This window comes from Suricata suricatta, chromosome 2, assembly GCF_006229205.1.
Source record: "Suricata suricatta isolate VVHF042 chromosome 2, meerkat_22Aug2017_6uvM2_HiC, whole genome shotgun sequence".
NCBI classification, from domain to species: domain Eukaryota; kingdom Metazoa; phylum Chordata; class Mammalia; order Carnivora; family Herpestidae; genus Suricata; species Suricata suricatta.
In genome coordinates, this window is record NC_043701.1 from 108,969,972 (window position 1) to 108,986,832 (window position 16,861).

General features: G+C 37.7%; 1 protein-coding gene across 8 annotated transcripts in view; it reads right to left on the reverse strand.

Moving 5' to 3' along the window:
* LYST (lysosomal trafficking regulator) overlaps positions 1-16,861 on the reverse strand; it is a 177,799-nt gene that overhangs the window by 113,772 nt on the left and 47,166 nt on the right. For all 8 annotated transcript variants that reach the window (XR_003905486.1, XR_003905482.1, XR_003905483.1 and 5 more), the window contains 7 exons: positions 13,602-15,681; positions 11,175-12,204; positions 9,292-9,453; positions 7,704-7,860; positions 5,433-5,659; positions 4,841-4,907; positions 14-123 (listed from right to left, as the gene is read on the reverse strand). Coding sequence is in view for 5 of the 8 variants with exons in the window: in XM_029931602.1 (XP_029787462.1) it covers positions 14-123; positions 4,841-4,907; positions 5,433-5,659; positions 7,704-7,860; positions 9,292-9,453; positions 11,175-12,204; positions 13,602-15,681 (3,833 nt within the window). In the remaining 3 variants the exon portion in view is untranslated. The remainder of the gene's footprint in view (positions 1-13; positions 124-4,840; positions 4,908-5,432; positions 5,660-7,703; positions 7,861-9,291; positions 9,454-11,174; positions 12,205-13,601; positions 15,682-16,861) is intronic.

A 16,861-nucleotide genomic window follows, 5' to 3' on the forward strand; every position in this document is an offset into this window, starting at 1 on the left:
ATAGCATATTTACTGTACAAGGAGATTTCTCCAGAAATATTCTTAAAAGAAGGGTTAGCTCTTCCGAAGATGTTCTTGAGCTCATCAGCGACACCAAAAGACCCACCAATACTCTCTGGCATGCTAAATTAAAGAAAGATAAGGGGGGAAACATTAAAGCCAATACAAAATTAAAGACACAGAACAAACAATTTCACTGAAAGCAATCAAATACTACTGTCACATCTTCAGTGGATTATACACAATCTAGTAATCCAAAAATGTGCTGAAAAAATAGCAATACGATTAAATGCAAACCAACCAACTCACTGACAAAAAAGAAAACCCCACTTTTCTTAAAGATTGGCTAGTTCCCAGTAAATGTATTATTTAAAGAAGCATAAATTAATACTGTATTTGTTAAATACGTTGACACTGTTAAATACTGTAAAAGAGTCTGCTACCTTCTCATCTTGAAGCTGTTTAAATTATAACTTATTTTCTAATTAGAGGACATAAATAAAAGTGTAAATAGTAAGGATTATGAAGATAATTAAATATCACAAACTATTTTGAACATTTTCTTTATTCTATCATGGGTTTTAGAATAAATATATAATAGGTAGTACACAAATTCACAGAAAGTTTTAGAATAAAGTACTTAATTTTTGTAGCATACATAATAGTATTCAAAATGTATTTACATGCATTATCTCAGCTAATCCTCACCAAAAAATTCCCACAAATGAAATATTATCTCCGTTTTACACACACCATAAATAATTCTGATGTGCAACCTGAGAAGAGAAGGCGTGTATGAGCACCACGTTTTGCAGAAGCAGTGAACTGACGTGACAGGACAAAATAGCATGGACTTTACCCTATAAGTAACACAAATCTATGAAAGGTTGTAGAGAAAGAACTATAAAAACTAGCAATAAAGGAAAACAAGTATTTCTCCTGCCTTTCCTTTATGAACTCTACTTTAGGGTAACCACAGAGTTGACGAGAGCAAGTTTTCTTTAAGTATTCCTGTTTCTCAAAGAAGGTGGAATGACAGCATGTTACCATTTTGCAGTCCCTGGGCTATGGGCACCTCTGGCCCCCAGCATCCCCCAAAGAGAGATGACCAGACACTATGCGCCTCCTGCTGTAAAATATTCCGGTCAAAACATGGAATGTAATCTGACGAGCTTTCTAGGGCTTACTACCAATTAAAGGAAATACAATGGGGAGAGGACTAGGTTAAACGACCTCTCAGGGACCTAATCCCCAAAATGCAGAATGCAGGAGACACCTCATGATAAATGACCTGGCTTCTTCAACAACGACAGGGACTGGGAGTAGACATCTACAGAATAAAAGAGTTGAGACATATCTGCATAATGTACCATATGAACCTAACTCAGATTCTGATTTTTAAAAAACACTAGCAAATAAAGTGTTAGATAATCACAGGGGGCAGAGGGAGGGAAAAAGTAATACAATCAAAGTAAAGTATATATATATATGTGCTTAGCCTTTTTTTTTTAGTTCAAAATGGGAAGGCTCCAGTTCAAAATGAGGAATGAAGATATAGATTTCTATTTCTTTGTGTACTACTGAAAACTTGCTGAACTAAGAGTACAGAATTACAAAAAGAAAAGAAATCCATAACAGCAAAAAAAGTGGGGGAGTCAGTGGGCATTGAGGGCACATCAGACTTAAAACTATTTCTTGAAGATGGAAGAGCAAATAGATAAGAGAAAGCTGCAGCCTAGAATCTCTTTGCATTACAAAAAGGCTCAAAGGAGTAAAGAACCCATCTGTCTGGGTACATTCTGCACAGGAAGTAAGATGGGGCTACGAATGCAGGGATGAATACAAGGTTTGTCGGCAGCATCCATCTTGCTCCTTGATTCTGAACACAGGGCACAGATAACTCAGCTTTTACTTTTGTGCCTACAACTTGAGAACTCTTTAAAGAAACCCCGTGGACTGCCAGGCAAAAGCTGAGAAGGATAGTGGGACGTCAGCGTCAGGAGCACCAGTCACAGAGGTACAGTCTGCAGACAGGCCAAGTTGCTTAACCAAGGGAAAAACCAGGGACTAAAAACCTGAATGCTGCTCACCAAGTCATGCATCCTGGCACTGGGCTGCGTTGCCTGCATGAAGGGATGACTTTTTTCTTAGCACAAAGACACTATTCACAAGCCCCGTGTGAGGAGGACGTACTTGTCTAATGTACACAGAATGTCTTATGGGGTAATGGTGGCCCTAATGGCCCTCCAGAGTGAAGCTTTCCTTATTACTTTGGGGGGAACTTATATTATCCACTGGTATGTGCACACACAGATCATCAACAGACTGCCCATTCTTGGCCGATGCCAAATAGGAAAGTAAATTTACTTTTACATCATCAGCTCCAACAACCTTCCTAAATAAAAATGGGTAATAAAAGGTTCACGAAATATTTGAGAATCAGCAACATAAAAGAGAAAAATAAGATACAAAACACAAACTGATAAACCAACCTCAGACAGAACATAAATCTTTCTAAAATGTTAACTACTAGATCCAGATATATATCCATACATGTGGTTGTTCAACCAACTGAGCCACCCAGGTGTCGCTAGATCCAGATATATTTAAGAAGATATTTTATCCTTATATGAAAATGGAATAACCAGAAAGCACACAAAAAGAGGCTCTTAAATATTAAAAATAATTGCCAAAATAAAAAAGTGAACAAAAGGTTGGAATACAATTGAAGAAATCTCCCAAAACACAGTACAAAAAGAGAAGCAATAATGTGAGAGGAAAGCTAAGACAATGTGAAGTCAATCCAAAAAGGCCTAAGATTACAATTAGGAAGTAAAAAAGAGGAAAGCATAAAACATGGAGAGGAGAAAAGTATTTTTAAAAATACTAAATGTTAGGGTGCCTTGATTTTGGCTCAGTTTGTGGGATTGATCCCCACATTGGGCTCTGCTGAGTGTGGTGCCTGCTTAGAATTCTCTCTCTCTCTTTCTCTTTCTCTCCCTCTCCCTCTCTCTCATCCCCTCTGCCCCACTTCCAACTCATGTGCTTTTGCTCTCTCTCTAATAAAATTTAAAAATTTTTTAAGATTAAAAAAATACTCCGTCTCTGTGACTGTAATTTAGAACTTCCCAGATATGACACCAAAAGCATTGTGACAAAAGCAGAAATAGATAAATTGAACCTCATCAAAATAAAAAATTTGTTTCAAAGTATACCATCAAGAACATGAAAAGATAAACCAAAGACTGGAAGAAAATATGTGCAAATCATACTTCTGATAAAAAGGTTTTACCTAGAATATATGAAAAGCTCTTACAACTCAATGATTAAAACCACAAACTATCCAAAATAAAAATGGGTAAAGGACTGAATAGAAATCTCTCCAAAGAAATCTAAGGAAGATACACAGATGGCCAATAAACACAAGAAAATATGCCTAACAACATTAGCCATCAGGAAAATGCAAATCAAAACCACAATGAAATATCATGTCACATCCACTAGGATGGATATAACCAAAAACACAAGTAATGACAAGTGTCGGCAAAGATGTGAAGGGACTAGAATCCTCATATTCTGCTGGTGGGAATATAAAATAAGTCAGCCACTTTGGAAAACAGTCTGGCTGTTCCTTATCTAGTTATACATAGAGTTACCACTGGACCCAAAAGAAATGAAAACATATGTCCATGTGAAAACTAGTACATGAGTGTTCATACCATTATTCAGAATAGCAAAAAAGTGGTGATGGTTACATAACTGTGAATATACTAAAAAAATTGAAGTGTATATTTTAAATGGGTGAACTGCGTAGTGTATGAATTATATCTCAATAAAAGTGTTATTCAAAGGTAATATAATAGAATTTCTCAGATCTAAGCTAGAAACAAGTTTTTAGATCAAAAGGATCCATGAAGTATCTACCACAGTAAATATAAACATACCTATACACTAAATAAGTAAATGGAAGAGGAAGAAAAGCTTTTCTTTAGAGTACAACCCCAATTAATAAATACAGAAGGAACAATGGGAATAGAAAATCACTATTTGGCAAATACCACAGTATTAACAAGAATCAAGAATCATCAATGGGTGTTAAAATTAGCGGGTTAAAGTATGATGAAAAGAAAATATTCACACAGCCTCAAGTTCATCTCCCCAAAAATACGAGTTATAAAGAGAAAACAGTAACTTTACAATGGAGAAACTCAGCAAGATGCCACTTTAACCAAGTGGCCAAAGTCAGCATCACAGTAGTAAGATACAGACATCACAAACCACAATACGATGCCTGGCAAAAGCACGTAACTTACGAGGTCTGTTCGCCAAAAATGCGTAACTTGAATTTAATCATGAGGACACATCTGACAAACCCGAATTAATGTTTCATGTATGTTAGATTCCTCCAACCAAAATTTAGATTTCTCCAACTAAAAGCTAGGTTTCTATCTATTATATATAATAGAACCATTTTATATACTCACTATGAATTCCTCCAATGTCTGTGGAAGCACTGAGTGGAGAGTGGCGCTCAGTGTCACATAAAGCAGCCACACAGTGTTTGGACGGGGCTACAGTTGTCGCAATGCCACTTCTATGTATATGACCCTGAACAACTCTCTCAGTCCCTTGGAATCCAGATTTTGCTCTCTATAAAATCAAGATACTTACACCACGTCTAGTATACCGGTGGTGCTGAGGAACAAACGAGATGATGCATATAAAGCTACTTTTGAAACCACAGAGCACTATGCCAGCAAAAGCCATCATTATCAACTCTTCATTTCACATAACACAATAATTTTAAAGCCATTGTGTAAAACTAACAGTTTCAACGCACCTTGAAAATCAGAATCAGCCTGTGTTAAAATACTCAAGAACCCTCCTAAAAGATTTTTCACAGTTCCCTGAAGATTAAAAAAAAACAAAACATAAGAAATTAAATTTCTTACCCCATGAAAGCATAAAGCAACTGTAACGTCACAATAAATTGATAGTTTACTGTATATACACATATAAATACTTTAAATTAACTGGAAAGAATGCTATGTGTGTAATTATGTACTTTATATTTTCGTTTTTTTTAGGTGGTGTATACATTTATTTTTTTATACCGTTTTTGTTTTCTTATTTTTCAAAAACAATGACCATATATTAAAATTAAATGTAATTTTAAAACTATTACCCATTCTCAGATATACACTAGGATTAGTTAGCCAGTGACATTAATTTATGCTGCTTTAGAGGACTATGGAATTAGAATATTTTTAGATCTTACCACTTGTAGGTAAAAACATACCTGATGTATATAAAAGATTAAGTAGTCATCTCAAATAATTTTCAGGCAGGTTGGGTTCAAAATAAGGAGATGAGTAACTGGGGCATGCGTGTGATAAATGCTGATCACATTTAACTATAAATGCATCTTTTACCTGTTGCATGAGTAGAAATATATTCTTTTCTTTCTGTCTGATGATTTTCAAAAAACTCTCAAATACGTGGGCAAGTACATCAAGTTTGGCTTTACCAGTAGAAAGCAAATTTAATTCCAGCATAAAAATCTCAGGATATATTATTTCCCCATCAGTGAGGTTTTCAAGTAAGTCCTCTGGATTGCCTGATGCACCGACAACTTCTGCTTCAGGATTTAAGTCTACACCTGAAAGAGGAAAAGAAAAGATTTGTTTTTATCCCATAAACATGGAATAAATATTTCAAATCTCATTTAACATTTAGGAGATCCCTTTCCTACAACGTGACTTTTGACTACAGTAAGTATCCTGAATAATCAAGTCTTGTGGATGTTCTGAAGATAAATGAGAGGCTTAAAAGTAATGTTGGTCTTCAACAGAATTACAAATATCAACAGCAACTTTTATAGATATGTGATACATTTAACATATTTCTCTGACACAAGTGGAAAAAACACCTATCCTAAACTTTCTGACGCCAAAATACCTAAATTACAGGGTGGCTCATTTGCCTGCCCATATCTCCGTGAAAATAATAAGCATGGCTATTGGCCAGATGAATTCTATACTTTGTCTTCTTCATGTCTACGTGGACCAGAGTTCTTTAAATTAAGAGCTAGTTGACAAACTGATAAAAAGGAGGAAGTCTGTCATTATAAAATCTTAGTACTCTGATAAAGCCAACACCATTAAAGCAATATTTTTTCAAAAGCACTGGCTCAGAAGGTACAGGGAGGTGAGAAATGGAGAAAGATAGTCAAAAGGTACAAACTTGCAGTTATAAGGTAAGTAAGTGCTGGGGATGTAATGGACAACATGATGGCTCATGTATAGTCAACACTGCTGTATGATACAACATTTTTCTTTAATGTTTATTTATTTTTGAGAGACAGAGAGACAAAGCATGAGGGGGGAGAGGCAGAGAGGGAGGGAGACAGAATCTGAAGCAGGGTCCAGGCTCTGAGCTGTCAGCATAGAGCCCAACGTGGGGCTCGAACCCACAAACCATGAGATCATGAGCCGAAGTTGGATGTTTAACCAACTGAGCCCCCATGCATCCCTACACTGGTATATATATATGAAGTTGTCAGCATAATAGAACCTAAAAGTTCTCATCACAAGGAGAATTTTTTTCTTTTTTCTGATTTCCTTTTGATTGTACCTGTATAAGATGATGGATGTTAATTTATACTATTCTGATAATCATTTCACAATAGATGTAAATGAAAACATCATGCTGTATACCTTAAACTTACACAGTGATATATGGCAATTATTTCTTAATAAAACTGGAAACAAATAAGAATAGTTTAATAAATCAAGTAAGCTTATATGTGTGTGTGTACATATACACATATGTATATTCTTTCAATCTGCGGCTCGGCCTTTGTTGTTTTCACTCTCTTTATGGTACACAAACGAGCGAAAAAATACGTGCTATGCGTCCATCAAGCCCTTTCAGTAGGACATCAGTGATTATTCCTTTGCTCAGTGGGAAGGAGAAAATAGATGCTACGGAGGACAAGCTGCTATAAGTTTAGTGAAGACTAGCAGTAGTGGGACAAAGATGGAGACTTCCCAGAAATCTCTTGGCTCCAGTCACAATCAATCCCCCCCCTTTTTTTCGGTTTGTTGTTGTTCTACCCAAGTTTTAAGTCCAGGGACAAAAGGTCGTGTGCAGTGTAGTTCCATCCTAAGGACAAGCTGGGCTGAGATGCACTAAGAAGAAATCGAAGCTGCAGCATCTTCGGATGTCACAAAAATATGTCTGTATCCCATGTATTTAATCTTTATAACAAACTGCTTGAACTGCTCTTCCTGTCAATGTCTGTCTGGATAGGTGTTTTTATTTAAGCCTCAACATAAACCTAACAGTTTCAGCAAGGCCCTCTCTGACCACCCAATCACTACCATATCACCCTGTTTTATTTCTTGATACTGTTCATATATGGCACCTATTGTTTGTGTTTTCTGAGGCATACATATGAAAGCAGGCACTTTCTCTACCCTGTATTCTCAGGCATTCAGTTAATGTTTGTAATAAAAAAATATAACTGTTTTCAGTTGCATATACAAATGCCACAATTTATTGTTGAGATCAAATAAAATGAAGCAATGCATCCTTTAAATTGTAAGGTAATACAATATCCCAAGGTGATATGAGTATAACCATTTTGCTAAGTAATAATCTGACTTGCAAGTCCGGTCACAAATACTTCAGTGATATTTTACCATCATCTCGGGTTTCACTGTCCTCAGGGTTGCTTTCACTATCTGCTTCATAACCTTCTTCTTCGACCAAAAGTTTAAGACTACAACACTGAGAATCCTCAGCTTCTTCTGAAAAATCACCAGGTTGGGATGACAATTCTTCTTCAGACTGAAGACTCTATAAGATTAGTACAATTAGAAGGCAAAAGCTGTAATATTTGTTCATTTTTAGTAATAAAATATTCTTACTCAGAAATAATTTTGAGGATACCTTCAGTGTTTTCTTTACAAAAAAAATCTTAGGAATCAATATTAAGCACTATAAATTATGGATTTCATGCAGCAAGATTTCCCAGAATCTCTTGACTTTATTAACACCTCCAAAATGGGGGTCTGTAGCAGATTAAGTTATAGGTCATTTCAGTTTTACTGAAGAAGTCTATGAAATTTTACTCGAGTTGTATAATAGCAAATGACTAAAAACCACGAGTTAGAATTATCCTCCCTACAACTTTATGCTAGTAAATAAATATTATTTTTGTACATTTGTTCATATCATAGAAAAATATTTTTGCATAGGACTTTTATAAATAAAATGTTTCATACATTAGATAATCAGAGTAGACATGAAAATTGTTCAAAGGGATTAGTTTTAAGATTTCAGAATGCAATTGTCTATATACAAGCATCTTGGAAATCAAGAATCCAGCATTAACTGCCTGTGTAATATCTGGCAGCCTGAAATCTTCCTTTTCTTTTAAAAATGCTACTAATGTATTCACTTTTGAAAACATTTTCACTTAGAGAATCTCAGAGTACTTTATCCCTGTAATGTTAATAAAAGGTGGAATATAGGAGGTATTTTAACATTTTCCAGGTAACCAACTGACCCAGTAATATGATGAAGGCATTAGTAACTACTTCAGTACATTTTTAAAGTTCTAACAAAGAGCAAGTTAAAATATTATTGCAGAAGATTATAAAATGTCATATACATAGCTAGACTGAGAAATTAAAAGAGAAGTTACATGAAGGACAAGTGACAATTAATAAAAGGTAAAGGTAACAGAAAAGCAGAGGGGAATTAACAAAATAGGCATCACAGCTTCAGGAAAAATATTAAAATAGTTTGTTTTAAAAAAAATCTTAACATGAAAGACTGAACAACTATACTTGCTAATTTCTATACAAGTACTCGTCATTTTTAAGTTGAGTGATTTAAAATTAAAGTGAACAGAGAGTTCTGGAAATCTTAACTGTACCAATATAGGATCAGAAAAGATAGCTGAGTCATCACCATCTCTGAATTATCATTTGATAAACCATCGGTCATATGCAAGACTTATCAAATCAAATAATACATCTCTGTCTCACTGAGAGCCATTCTCAGTAAATGGCCAGATAAGATGGAAACAAGCGTTTCACATTGCTCTCCTGCTTTTGTGAGCCACAGGATGTCATCCCACAGGATGGAGATGTGACTCACAGAAGGAGATACGACCAAATCCTGGCCCGTGTGTTCTAACCACACTCACGCGGGCTGTCCCATCCCATGCCCACCTGCCCGTGCCAGTCACACTCAAGCAACGCAGCTGTATGTAATCCATACCTTCTCGGTCACAGCGTCATGGTGGTCAAAATCCACTGAATGATTCCCCAGTGCAACTCGAAGCAGGGCATCAAATAAAGGCTTTGCTAATTCTGTTTCAATCACCTCTGACTGGAAGAGATGGTCCCTCATTTCAAATAGTATGTTTTCCACAGACAAATTCTAAGATAAAATAAAGGATACTAAGAACATTAATAATACGCTTTAAAAAATTAAACAATGGCAAAATAAATAATATTTGCTTAAGAAGTAGAAAACGAGTACATTTATTTGCAGCAGATATGAAAGTATAATGACTATAAGTATCTAGCTCTTATATGAATATCCTGCTACAATTAACATTTTTGTTTACCGAATGCTTTACTCATCTTAATTCATTCTTAATTTCAATGTATCATAAATTAACTGTATCACATACAAAAAATTTAGTTGAAACTTGAGAGTTTTGATGAACCATCACCACATTTTACAAATGCCTTATTCTTAGAGAGTCCATAAGAGTCTAAAAAAGCACTTATATTCTAATCCCTCCCCTCTCCCTATCCCTTCTTTACACCCTCCCTTCTGTCTTTGAGGAAACTTGCTGCTTACCCATGTACCTACATCAGGCAATGAGGCCATAAAGATGGATATGAAACGGACCTCTCCCTCAAGGAATTGCCTCAGTGAGGCATAAGAAAAAGATACACATTGACAAGATATCATGATGATCATATTAAAGCCATAAACAAAGTTCTCTGAGAGACAAAAAGAGAGAAGCTGCCTGACACCTGTCAAAAGTGTCCCAGGGGAGGGACTGTGTGAGATGAACAATAAAGAAAAGAGCACGTGTACAAACGGAGGGAAAGAGTATGCTAGGCAGAAAAACAGGAACGCGAGTACATAAGTACCAACAAGGAGTGGCATCTTGAGAAGCTGCTGGCTAGCTCAGGATGGCTAATGGCAGCATGGTGAAGGATGGCAGGAAATGAAGCCAGGCAAGGAAGTGGAAACAAGACACCGAAGGGCTCTGTGTGCCATCCTAAGGAGTTTGGATGTTAACGGTGAGCAATGTGGAGGCATCAGTATTTTTTAGACAGCAGGAAACGGGGAGACAGGCACTGCAGCAGGGAGAGCCTGTTGGCTGACACAACAGTTAGGGATGAGTTATGAATAGGCAATCTGCCATATTTGAAGCTTCCTTAGAAGCAGGGCCTGAAACTGAGGACTCCTTTTTCAGTTGAGAAGTGCTCCCAGGAGAAATCTGTAAGGTCTTGAGGGAAGCAGGATATGTTGTGGGGAAAATCCAGGCAAAAAGGTCATTTCGGAATAAATGCTGAGCCCCAGACCAATTCCATAGGAAGCCCTCGAGCCTGAACTGCACTGCAAAGACTGTCCCCATTCTGCACAGCTACACTCATCCATCACTGGCTATGGGCACCCTTCCCAGGCATCTCCCATGAGCCAAGGGCAGTCCTTGGGAGATGAGTGCAGATGTGAGCCCTTATAGCAGATGGCAGATGGGAGGTGAAGGGGTAAAGGCGATCTGAGCAGGGCACCAGACAGCATCACACTGAGACTGCCAAGTCTGACTCTGAAACACAAAGTCCACTGATTACTCATCTGACATTTAATGCATATCTAATGCCTTTCAGGGTTGGTAACTTGGACATATGTGGATTTTGCATTCCAAATTAACCGTAAGCTTCTTGAGGGCAAGACCGGGGCCATGTACTCCTCTGTCCTCCCCAGTACCTAGTAATGGGCTAACCATACAGGAGCTTCACAAAACAGAATCTTTGTAAAGAGAAAAGGACAGTAGTATTATGTTAGAACTTAAACTTATAGTATATATATATATTATATATATTACACAATAGCTGAACAAAGGACCAAGTTATTACCTGATTAGGTAACTCTAATTCCACCTTCTGCGGACTAGCTCTGGTGCTATGAAGACAAATGGCCAGAAGGGCTTCCAGAAGTCGTATGCTCTGAAGTGAGGTCTGTCTTTCTTGACTCGTAAATACCTTTGCTTCCTCAGGAGCAACTTCTGTAGCTGAAACATGGCCTGTGTTTTTGGAAGAGATATGCTGTGCCTCTAATTTACCTAAACTGTCAGCAGTGTGTTTTGGACTACCCAGTCCTGATGGTGTGGGGTCTCTTTTTATAGTCAAAGATGATAGGTCTTCCTTCATCATGATCTCAGATTGAGAAGTTCTATTTAAATTTTGGTTTTCACATACATTTAGGTCCCCTTCCTTTCTTCCTTGCTCTTCTTCACGACTTCTGAACAGTTTCTGTATGATCATAAATATTAATTTATGGCACACTTGGAAACCACCAAGCCTATGAAACTGTTTCTGGAAAACTGGACTCAGCATGTAGATCCAACGACACATGGACCAAATGTCTGCTGCTTGGTGCATATGCTTGGGAGAAGGCAAGACAAGGCTCTTGGGAGACAAACATGGCGGCAGATGATGTAGAGGCTCACTAGCTGTACTGTCATAGTCAGAAGTGTCTTCGGAATCATTGGCTGACTCTCTATCAGATTCTGCTTCTTTACTTACACACAAGAATGCCACACAGAGGAAAAGGTTTATCATATTGATATGAACATCCTGGTTAACAGACTTCCGTTTCTTTGGGTAAGCTTCTTTGAGGATGGCATAAAATTTGCTAAGACTCTGAGGAGAATCTGAATAAGCTTGCTGGTTATGAAAGGAAGTACCTGCATTTAAAGATGGTAGTTCCTTCTGTTCTCCGTCTATACCGTCAATACCTGGAATTGAGGAATCTTTTTGTTGCTCCCCTAGGCTGATTATCAGAGTTTCAAATGCTTTTAGGGAATGACTTCGAATATCATCTAAGTAATTTAATTCAATTATTTGATTTACTCCATTATGACTTAAAAACAAATCTCTTATTACCCTGTGAGGGAAAAAAATACACGAGATTTTACATATAGAAACATCATTTATACATAAGCACATATACTATTTAAATATGTCATTGTTGCATGTGGTATATACTAAACACTAGTCCAATTCATCAATTATCTGGCCAATGTTCTTCATTATATGAGGATCTCCAATTACTTTCTAGTTACTTTCACATTCTTCTTTAAACACTGCAATATGACTCCAGCATCATTTAGAAAGAATGGATCACATGCATCCCAAGCTAAATGAAACAATTTAGGGAAAAACACTTTTCCCCAGTTGGCAGATTCTGTACAAATTCTAAATGCCACAACCACCTCCACACTTCAGATGGACAAACACTGCAATCAGGCAGGCATTTGTGGGTCCATTTGTCTGTCTGCCTAATGGTCTATTCGAGACTTTTTGTTTTACACCGACCCTCATAAAGGGAAGGAACCAAACTACAGAGCTGAAGATTTTCAGCCCTGGCTCAGGTTGAGATTCTTGGGTCTAGATCACTAGAATTCTAGTAATAACTAATCATCTCAGCAAAGATCCAGGTTGTCTACAAATACACCAAAGAGTTAAAAAACTTTTGAATGAACATCAGTTCTACCTAAAGAATGTCAGGCTGTCAGAAATAATAAAAAAAGATTGTAAAGATAATGATGATAGGTTATATATTATTATGTCTTTAAAATGATATATGCATTAATTTGAAAGGTCAGACTATCAGAAGCTAACTTTATTTATAAAATTATTTTTAAGTACTTGACAATTAAGAACTCTAAAACTCCATTGGTAGAATTCTAAGTAATTTTAATTTTCTTCATTTTGATTATCTGTATTTTCTACATCTTTCTATATGCATTGTGTACATAACAAATGTGGCTGTGGTATTTAAGAAATAATAATTCCTTTAAATCTACTGCCTTGACAAATAATTATCATTTTAGGTATGTGCCTATTTTACAAAGCTATAAATAAATGGGTGATATTTTTAATTTTGTATGTTTTGATAAAATATTATAAGTTCTTTGTAAACTTTCTTTTTAATGACTAATAATATTCTATCAAGTAAATATAAATTAATTAATCTAACCTTGCCCTGCTATTGGATAGCTATGTCCATTTCCGCCCCCCCTCAGGAGTATATTTAAAACTTCACTTTTTTCCCACTGAGAAATTAAAATCAATGGCTCTATGTTCTCCCCTATAACCACTCCAGTAAAATGAAATAAATCAATAGATCAGCCAATCAATCAATCAAGGTAAAAAAAATAATCTGACCTGAGGTGGGAACATTCTTTGTTGTTAAACTAAACTCAAACCCTAAGAAAGAATAAAGGACATTCAAGAGCATACAATAAGAAAAAAACACCGCCCCCGAGCACATATACAAACCTTGATTTAAGCAGAGCAGGCAGAGTTTTTAAGTAAATCTGCAGCACTTCCGGGGGCAAACACTGGTTATGATGGCTGCACACGTGAGCCTGAGCTGAAGTAACGCTCAGGAGTTGACAGTGATGTGCTAACTCCACGCCTCTTTGGAGCACAGGATTAAATATGCAATTATACAGTTTCCACCGAACGACTACGTTGCCCTTCTGGATTAAATTGCAAATGTGGTTTGCAATCTGCACACTACGGAACTGGTCTTCTTCAAAAACAAAACTCTGATAAGCCTCTAAGGCGCCCCATCTCCACAACCAATCTTCGGACCCACTGCTGGGCAGGATCCCTTCAGATCTGTGGACAGGACTGGGCGGGCTCGGGGAAGGCCCAGCCTCCCACGGGCTCCCCTGCAGTGCTTCCTCTAATTTGGCTACTTGGTCAGGGTCGATGGTACAAATGTTGCAAGCTGCTTTTTTCATTTTTTGTGGGATCTCGGCTCCTCCTAACTGATCCAAAATGAGTTTGTTAAGGATAGTCAGTATATGCTGCTGAAAATTCTTCAGCGCCGGTGATCTGAAGGCATGGAGCAAAGGAATGATTACGGATTTGGGGTCCATACAACAGCATACCCCGACGCCGTGCACACCCGACAGAATCTGGATGCAGGTGCTGCTCAGGGAAGCGTGCTGCAGCAAGCGCAGGCACTGGTGGGCACACACCGCGATGCAGCAGCACCGCTCCGGGTAGTAAACGTCTCCGTCCGCAGTCTCTTCAAACGGGTTTTTGGAAACCTGGTTTTTAAAAGCTGAGACCAGGAGACCTGAGAGATCCCTGTGGTGGTGCATAAAGTGAGAGTATTCGCACCGTCTGTGCCTCTTTCTTGTGCACACTGAGTGATGAAGTTGCTCTGACTTCACTTTTTTGATAGTGCTCATTATTTTCATCACGCTATTTATCAGGGCCTTCAAATGTCCTGCAGCCTCAGCAGGAACTCCATCTCTTAAAACCAGCCATTCCATTTGAAGAACGGCTGTTTCAAATAAATTGAATCCATGGTGCTGGATGAATTCTTGAACCAAATCCATGGCTTGACTGAAGAAGAAGGGATTTGAAGCTGCGCTCTGAAGACAACAGATCAGGATCTGCAGAACCCCTTCCAGAAGCTCAGGTAAGAGAAGGGCCCTGTGACGATACTTTGAAAACACGAAGCCTTCTCGAACCTCCTGTAGTGTTCTCTTTTGTCTTGGTGCAAAAGGGTCAGGCTGCTTTTCTAGGCAGGTTCTAATTTTTAAAGCTGCTCTAAGCAATTCGGTTAAGTTCTTTCTAAGATTCTCTGGCATCGCCTCTGCAGTACTAATATCCACTGACAGAAGATGCAACACTGTTCGAAAGAGCATACGCTGAACCAAAGCCACCGGTTCTTCTGTCCAGCCTGCAGAAACCATCTGACCCTCCAAACTGTCCCTTAGGTTACAGCAGTCCCCGAAGCCTGCTAGGAATTCAGTCAGCGTGGGCACTACAGTGGCTGCGAGAGCAGAATTATGATTCAAGGTCATGTCAAACTTACAGACTTTCTCTAATAAAGATAATAGAACATGACATAAGTCAAATGGGGAATTGTTCATGTGACTGAGAATCGACAAGGCAGCTGGCTCACTCAAAATGTCAGTGTTTGACTCCTGTCTGGGAAGGACCTCCTTGGAATTTTCCAAAGCCATGGTACCAGGAGGAGCCTGTTCTTTGGTTGCTAAGTGGTCAAGTTTAGCTGCAAGGTAGTCTTCTTTAGGAGACTGTGTTACAAAATGCTGTAGCAGACGAGGCCTTCTATGCTTACTCACTGTCATGCTCTTGTCATCTGAATTGGCTTCTGAATCTGACGTGGAGAGCTGTGTCTTTCTTGCATCTCTTATAGAATAGCGGTGGGTAATTTTACGCGGTCGTCTGCTTTTTCGAAAAACACTCACTTTTGCAGGAACCTGACCGGATGGGGCACTTCCTTCTGAATATAATTTTTCCTGAGTGGATCTTTGTGAACTTGAGTTCTTTTCTTTGGTCAGGATGATATCAGCTGAGAGTGGTAGATTAAAATCTAATAAAATGAAGAAAGAAAATTTAGAATACCATTATATGTTTTAAAACTCAATTTGTGTAGGTGATTACTCTCTTATGTATCTTCCACTTTAGGAGCTCTTCTTCAGTTAATTTTTACTGGGGCTGATTTCCTTTAGCAATGTGTTGTCTTTGGATCACTTCCGCCTATACTTATTTTTCTCATACGAAGTCCCAGGTAGCATTGGTTCAAGGGATGCAAATTGATTTGGAAAACAACAAAGGAGAACAAAATTCAGGAAGTAAATCTGATTTTAAAAGCATACTTTGCATGCTGGCATCAACAGAAGAGACTCTAGATCATCTGGGCTTTAGCACTACTGTTCATACCATATTACACATCTCCTCCAACAATCCCATTAACTAAGAAACAACGGCATCTTATATTGTCAAAATCAGTATTTAGCCTACATCATTGATATAACTTAAGAACTTTAAGATTTCCCAAAATTATTTTAAATGCATACGATAGATACCAGCAATTCACTAAGATTGAGGTTAAAAAAGAGTTCTTCAAAATATTTACTGAATGTGCTGCACAGTGAACTAGAACCAGGCAGCCTCGAACCCAGGCTCCAGCACATGACCCAAGCCCAATACCTCCTTCTTAGGGAAACGCATAAATCCTCCTTACTAATTAGAAAGTTCAGAAAAATCGGTCTTTCTCTCTGCACTACTACGTAAAAAGAGCTATGTGAAAAAATAGTTGCAATTTAGAATGAGTAAATAACAATCTCCACATAAAAGATCTGTGCCTTAATTAAGAGAGGAAGGGGAGAAATTAAAAGGAGTCGGACAAATTCTACCGATACAAAAGATGCAGGTAAGGAAGACAGCTTTCCCAAAGGAATACCAGGTATCTTAAGTGACAATTTGTAAATTCTACAAATCAGAAGTAAATAAGAGCAGAGAGTTAGTGAATCAACCAATAAGGGAGAGAAGATTACAAGACCTTAGACAATCCCCTGAGAGCTCCATATCAGAAATTAAAATGCATATGTGGCATTAAAATACAATATAGAAAGATTTACTTTTATCCTGAGAGATCACTAAACATCCCACAATTCACATACCTCAGAAATGGTCAAGGGGAAAACTCTTCATTCTTCCACTAAAACATTTAAGCCAAATTTTGTATACTTAATATGATCTGTGTGTGT